Below are 7,967 nucleotides of genomic sequence, written 5' to 3'. Positions count from 1 at the left end.
GTGACGTTCACTAGCATAGTGTTGTCGATATATTCTTTTCTTCTAACAATACCTACGTTAGTATTATTATTTATTATAGCCTGTTGGTAAGTGACGATGATGTGGCCTAAGGTAAAGTTACAAAGCACGTCAGAGAGTCAATGAACAACAGGATATACAAATATGAAACAAACATTCCCCGCGTGAGGGGTAAGGGACGGTTTCCTGTTTGTTACAATTACAAACTGTTAAACGGAACAAAATACTTGTTTATTGGGAAATAAATGAGGAAGTGCTAATTACCTAGATATTAAATCGTAATAACTAGTATTTAAAAAGAAACATATGTACTTTATACATTGTTTTAAGTTTACGCAGTTATTGGCCCCGATTCCTGCAGACACCGCCTAATTTTATTTTAAGTTATATCCGTCATTTTCATATCCGTCGAAAAGGAAAGGTTAGTTAACAATAGTTAAGACCACTATTGGGTAGTTTCCATTTAGTCAAATCATTTACATTATTATATACAAAATAAGAAATTACTATGGAATTTGAACAAAAACGTCATAGAAGTTCGTAATAAAATAGGTATGAATTGTGTTTTTAAAATTTAAAATGTGTAAAAAAGTTAAATTGAAAATGATTTTTGTCAATTTCAGTCATATTTTCATATTTTATTTTTGACCTAGGAGATTACCTTGTATTTGAAAACCTCCTGGCACACGCACGACACTAATACAGTTGGCTCGACCATTATAGACGGCGATACGGCTCATCACCTATCACGTTGGTTTAACAGAAAGCTCGGTGAGGTGTGCGTACTTAGATCATCCTGCAGTGGTTGTACCTTTAATTACCTCAATTGAGATAATTACAATTACCTATAAGTAGTCGTGTGCTTATGTTATGTGAATCTTGCAACTTTCATTTCATTTAAGTAAGCGTAATCGTGTGTGATATAGGTACCTACAGTTTCTAACTAGTTTGTATTTTTTTTTTTTTAATTAAGATGGGTTTGCTCTTGACTTCGTTCTTCTACAAGAAGAAGAGATCGACGTTGGAACGAGCTTACCCAGAAAATGCATATTCACCCGTGATTTAAAGGACCCCAGGTTATAAGAGTCAGGAAACACCGACGCCGGCAGCCCATTCCATTCCTTGGCTGTGCGCATTATGAAGGATGAAGCGAAGCGCTTGGTGCGGATTAGTGGTATGTCAACCAAGTAAGGATGGTAACCCGCCGTACGTCTGGATGTCCTCAGATGGAATGGACTTGGTGGAATGAGCCGATGGAGCTCCTGTGCACACTCCCCGAAGTACAATCTGTAAAAAACCGACAGACAGGCGACTTTACGGCGGTGGTCTAGGCTATGCAGTTTGGCTTCCACCAGCTTCCTGTCGCCGATCAACCTCTTAGCACGTCGCTCAACAGAATCCAACGCAGCAAGTTGGTACTTAGCTGAGCCATCCCAAAGGTGAGAACAGTACTCCATGCAAGAACGGACTTGTGCTTTATATAAGGTCAAAAGTTGTCCAGGTGAGAAGAACCGCTTAACCCTATTTAGGATGCCCAGTTTTTTGGCTGCAGTCTGAGCTTTGTATTCAATGGTGGTTCCAAAGTTGAGGCGAGACGTCAGCTCCATTCCAAGAAGCTCAAGACGGTCGGTGATCGGTACAGATGCACCTCGGAAAGTAGGAGTCCTGTTGAACGGACTCTTCTTAGCGGTGAACAGACACGCCTGTGTTTTTGAAGAGTTGAACGTTACCAGATTTTTGTCTCCCCATTGGGACACATGCTTCAGAATCTCATCCGTTCGTTCTACCAAATCCTCTCGAAGAGATCGAACTACTTGTATTTAATAACTTAGTTTTGTTTTGATTAGCTCCGTGTGTGGCGGGCCTTTAGAATACCAGCCTTGCTAGCACGCACACAGACAAGCATCGCCGACATTTTGTCCGCTAGTCGCCGACGTCAGTTTCACGCGATACGCTGCGCCAGGTCGTCGACACTGCGACTCGCGTTGCTCACATTTCCAAGATGGCGGAGCAATTATTGAATATGAAATTCGTTTACGAAGTGGAGAAAAATCCCTGTTTGTACAATTACAACTTAAAAGAATATTCTAGAAAGGATATCACAGAAAAAACTTGGGCGTCTGTAGGAGAGATCTTTAATTTAACAGGTTAGTTTTTGCAATATTTTACCATTTTCATAAGGATTTATAGTAGGTATGTAGGTAAAATATTAGTTCCTCTATCTACGTATTTATTAGTAAGTACATAGGTATTAGCATATATACTTCTAGCTACACAGGCGTCAATAAACCTTTCAGCAGAAGTAATGCCCTGCCTATTCTGCTTGCCGTTGACTTTCAATGACCTTACTAGACGAATGAGTGCGACCACGTTACCGTCGTCTAGTACCGTTTTCCAACCGCGGTCGGCGAGTTCCGCGCGATGTTGACAACCGTTGTAGCCTCTTGGAACCCAGGATAGAGTATCTAAATTTGTCGGATATCGTTGATTTTTGGTACCTATGGGTATTATTTAAGTAAAGCATTAGAATGAAGAGAAAATAAACGAAAATAAACGAATCATCAAAAGCACGTATTTAGGTACATACAAACACACACACGCACTGTTGTTTGTGTAATAATTAGGTACTGGAGTTGCACCAATGAGTTATTAATTTATCTTAAGTGTAGTTTTCACCAACACAGTTGCCTCGACCGTTATAGACGGCGATATAGGCTCACCACCTATCACGTTGGTCTAACAGAAAGCTCGGTAAGGTGTGGGTACTAGTTCATCTTGCGATGAATGTACCTCTGACTATCAGTTTATTAGGATATATTCGTAAAATATTTACGAAAGTTATTTTGTTTCAGCTCTTCAAGCAAAAGAGAAATGGAAGAACATTCGCACTGTTTTCGTGCGACATTTAAAGCAAGGACCATCGAAGATAAGGAAATACTACTTGAACAACGCAATGCAGTTTGCTATACCGTTTATAAAAGTAGTTGCTGGGTTGCCTGCGTGTCAAGGTCAAAGTCAAGGTCAAGACGTAAGTGAAGAAATACCAAATGAAGAAGAAATTGAAACACTGGACTCTGATCAGAATGCACCTCCATCGCCTCCTCCACTTATAGCTAGAAAACGAAGTTTGAAAAGGAAAATTGTTAATTTGGAAGATAATGAAACACTTATAGAATCTGATCACAATTATGCACCTACAACACCATCTCCTCCACCAATTAATCAAATTTCAAACCATAGTCCAACAGCAGCCCAAAACAACCGTAAACGCAAACTGAATGACTTGGATGAGGAATTCCACGAATTCATGAAATCAAAAACCGCCAAAACTGACCAAGATAAAAACGATTCAAACAAGATGTTCTTGTTAAGTTTACTACCAGATTTGAACAGTATGTCACCAACAGATTTACGGACATTCAAAAGAAAAGTGACAGTTATGGTAGAGAATATACTAAATCCACCACAAAAAAAGGCTCATTCGCCAGAGTTTGTACAAATATCAGATGTGCAACATTCAGGCACGTCGGCCGAACAAACGCAACCAGAATACATCACGCTGAAGAATGAAGGCCAATCGGTAGAATACCAGTTTTTACGAATAAATGATTGAAAACAAATAAGATTTTTTTTATAATATTAGGACCAGGATTGGTTTATTACCAGAGTTGATGAGGTTGGAAATTCACTTCACAACCCACACGATAGAAGAAGTAAAAAGTAATAGTAATTCCTTCCAGGCAACTTGGGAAAAAGGATAATATTATAATTAGGTAGGCATTTGCTAACAGCCTCCGTGGTCTAGTGGTTAGAGCGTTAGGCTTACGATCTGGAGGTCCGGGTTCGATTCCCGATGGGGACATTGTCGAAATCACTTTGTGAGACTGTCCTTTGTTTGGTAAGGACTTTTCAGGCTTGAATCACCTGATTGTTTTTTTTTAAATAATAATAAAGATCTTTTTATTTGTTCTCCACAATGTACATAGATGGGTTTCACAAAATAATGCACCATTGTCCGAAAAAGTAAGATGATTCCGTGCTTCGGAGGGCACGTTAAGCCGTTGGTCCCGGCTATTAGCCGTAAAAACACCTCCACCAACCCGCATTGGAGCAGCGTGGTGGAGTATGCTCCGTACCCCCTGAGGGGAGGCCTGTGCCCAGCAGTGGGACATATATAGCCCGTTTATGTGAGGCATTTGCTAGGTAAGCGTGATCCACCCTCGACCACATCGTCACTTACCATCAGGTGAGATTGTGGTCAAACGCGAGACAATTTGAATTAAAAAAAATCATGAACAAAGAGCAATGAAAAGCGCAGTGGAGCAGTTCCCCACATTATGTTAACTTACTCTCGATATATGTGACGCCGGCAGGGGTTACATGGGCACCCTTACCATTCGGGTCTCGTGTAAGATCTCACTTTCAGTCAGTGAGGTCGAGGAAGCAATGAGTTTGTTACCGAATATCTTTGAAGTGTTGCCACACCCCGGGCACTTCATACAAACAACCTCGATTTACACAGACACAACACATGGACGTTATCGTACACGCGCATCTGTGTGTGTGACATCTGACACTATACGATTTAAGTAACTATGTTCGAGTGGTTGCCTAAAGATTTGTCTTGCCGATGCTTATCATCATCATCAGCCTATTAACGTCCCCACTGCTGGGGCACGGGCCTTCCCTATGGATGGATAGGGAGATCGGGCCTTAAACCATCACGCGGGCCCAGTGCGGATTGATGGTTAGTAACGACTGCTAATGCAGCCGGGACCAACGCTTAACGTGCCTTCCGAAGCACGGAGGAGCTCGAGATGAAAACTTTTTTTTTGTGGTCACCCATCCTATGACCGGCCTTTGCGAAAGTTGCTTAACTTCAACAATCGCAGAGCGAGCGCGTTTACCGCTGCGCCACCGAGCTCCGATTCTCATAACTAGCCCGAATCTGTGACAAGTGAGAGACAATAGAATCGGCCATTAGAGCAACGTCATCAGCGTACAAAATATAGGTAAGTAGATAAGAAATTTGGTTACCTGTCGCTTAGATCTAAGACAACAACGACCCGGGATATTTCGGAGTCGCCGCCGTAGCCGGATACGGTTTGGACGATGATGAAATGTTTCGAGTAATTCGAGTTCCACGCGTAGGGCTCGGCCCCCTACGCGAGGGGCAGAGGCGCCGCGACGGCGCGCCGCCTCGCCGCCGCGGCGCCTTCACCCCATCCCAGCCAAACGGGACGACAAATTAATTTACAATTGCTTTCCTTTATTAGTAGCTGCAAATAAAGGTGTACCTATGACTGTTCACGAAACTGTTTTATTTCGTAGGTACTTACGAGTAATTACCAACTGTCATAGAATAAAGAATAATACCTGCTGCGTATAGGACGGTAACTCTCCACCCCGCACTAATTTTATCGGGTGCCGAGCTAGATTTCCCTCACCCCCTCTGGGTCTTACTTTAGTCTAAATAGCCGTTAGGAGGAAAGGGGAACGGGCAGGTTTTTTTTGACGCGACTTATTGTAGTTTTGCCGCAGATGGCTTTAACTACTTGACCGGACAAGTAGGGAGCGCTGCGGACTCTCACCCGGTACAACATTTAAGACAACAAGCCTGAGGGTGGCCAGTTGGGCGCGAGCCTCGGCTCAAGGCGTCGTCTGAGGGGATTATATTTGAAAGATAATCGATAGCGATAAGCGCTGAATGAGGGAAATCGTTGACCACACCGGCGGGGTCTCTCTACTGGGGTATGGGCTGTCTGTCTATTACTCGCATTTAAAGAACGAAATTTTTGTACGGAGTCATAGATAAAAGAATAATACTATGGAGTAGGTATTCGGGGTGTGCTACTGTGTAGGCTCAGCCCTTCTATAATGCGTTTAATAATATTGCAAATGCATTCCAGTTCACGCTCCATATATCTAAACGCTTGAAACGGGTAATTTGAATAAAATATACCTACCTACTTAATTTGAATTCTTATAGCATGGTCTGGCTGGGTATGTAGATGATGAAGGAACGAGAGTGGTTTAAAAACAATAAAAAACTAAGTATCCACACTTCGCCAAGCTTTCTGTTAGACTAACGTGGTAGATGGTGATGTGTGTGTACGTATGTACAGGGTCTTAGTGACATCGTAACGAATACTGAGGAGGTTGTCAAATGGATTTTCCTGTCGGAAAGTTTATGAAAATTTAGTGTTTTTTTTTTATTTTCCGTTCCACACTTTTGCGACGGAATTCCAGTTGATATCTCAGAATCATGGCCTGAATTACCCTCAAAGTTTTCGTTACGATGTCACTAACACCCTGTATGACTATTGGATTATAAAATCACTGATATTTATTAGGTATGTTGTTGCTATCAACAACAACGAGTTAAACAGTGACACTACGTGATAGAGAGCACGTAGTACCACGTACAAAGCGTAAAGTGTTGCAAGGCTCTGTACATAAATTATCCTTTATTGCCCCCCTACTTAGTAATCTACGCGGTACTCTGCGCCTGAGCATCTTCAATTGCAATCTTTATTGCTGCAGGTAATTTATGATTGCTGCGCTGCGCAAATGCGGGAGTGGTTCAAATAATACTTGGGTCTTCTTCTTCTATCGTGTGGGTTGTGAGGTGGATTACCAACCCCATTAACCCTGGTGTCAGGGTTATTATTGAGTCGCCATAGGCCCCTGACATGACTCATGTAACGACTAGGTACTTACATCAGAAATAACCGAGACCAACGGCTTAACGTACCTTCCGAAGCACGGATCATCTTACTTTCGGACAATCAGGTGATCAGCCTGTAATGTCCTAACCAAACTAGGGATCACAAAGTGATTTTTGTGATTAGTCCCCACCGGGATTTGAACCTGGGACTTCCGGATCATGAGCTAAATGCTAAACCAAAAGACCACAGAGCCTTTCACTGCTGAGCAAATGATAATAGGTAATTTACGATCCAAACATAAATATGAAAACAATTTCCAAAATCACTGGTTTAGATCCGTGCTGGATTTGAACCTGCGACCTCACAATGAGAGTCGAGCGTTTTTCCAACTGGGCTACCACGTTCCAACTTTAACAGATAGAGACCTAGCCATATAATGAGACATACAACAGATCGCATGGGTACGTATAGGTACTTATGCCTCGTATAAGTACGTCGTTAAAGTGCTCATAAAATATGAAGGTTGTGTCTGAGACACGTGGGTTTGAACTACACAGACAGGTATGCTTAGATAATATATAAACTTCCGGCTATATTCCCAATGAGGGACTTTTCAGGCCACATTCCCCAACAAAATATACATAAACAGCCTATATACGTCCCACTGCTGGGCACAGGCCTCCCCTCAATCAACCGGAGGGGTGTGTAGCATACTCCACCACGCTAATAGCCGGGACCAACGGCTTAACGTGCCCTCCGAAGCACGGAATCATCTTACTTTTTCGGACAATCAAGTAATTCAAGCCTGAAAAGTCCTTACCAAACAAAGGACAGTCTCACAAAGTGACTTCGACAATGTCCCCATCGGGAATCGAACTCGGACCTCCAGATCGTGAGCCTAACGCTCTAACCACATATGGTATTGCTGGCTGAGGACTTTTAGACAGGTACGCTTGTAGGGTCCGACATATCTGTTGAAGACATCTAATTTAGGGTGAGACTTGGACAACTCATTGTAAAGTCGACACATTCGGGCAATGGGATTGAAATATGAGGTAAAAGCTTTGGAACATAATTATTTATACTTTTTTTATGTGACCTGGATGGCAAACAGGCAGGCGAGCTACGACGGTAAGTGGTCAGCGCCTCCAATGGCCATTATACGGGGTAAATACAGCACAAAAGCGACTTTACTGCCCTAAATCAATTGGATCAAGATTTGTCCTTTTGTAAAAAACAATTCGACGGCGGTGAAGCAGAACTTTCAGACATTCGCGACCT

General features: G+C 42.4%; 1 protein-coding gene across 1 annotated transcript; it reads left to right on the top strand.

Annotated features, from left to right (window-relative positions):
• The first annotated feature begins 1,969 nt into the window (after positions 1–1,969).
• LOC126374602 (uncharacterized) lies at positions 1,970–3,631 on the top strand. Its single transcript, XM_050021292.1, has 2 exons — positions 1,970–2,165; positions 2,871–3,631. The coding sequence occupies exons 1-2, from the start codon at positions 2,021–2,023 to the stop codon at positions 3,629–3,631; spliced, it is 906 nt and encodes a 301-aa protein (XP_049877249.1). The 5' UTR covers positions 1,970–2,020.
• Positions 3,632–7,967: the final 4,336 nt, after the last annotated feature.

Source organism: Pectinophora gossypiella, chromosome 17 (assembly GCF_024362695.1).
Source record: "Pectinophora gossypiella chromosome 17, ilPecGoss1.1, whole genome shotgun sequence".
In the NCBI taxonomy this organism is placed as follows: Eukaryota; Metazoa; Arthropoda; class Insecta; order Lepidoptera; family Gelechiidae; genus Pectinophora; species Pectinophora gossypiella.
Note: the sequence above shows the minus strand (reverse complement) of the source record. Positions and strands in the feature narration are given on the sequence as shown.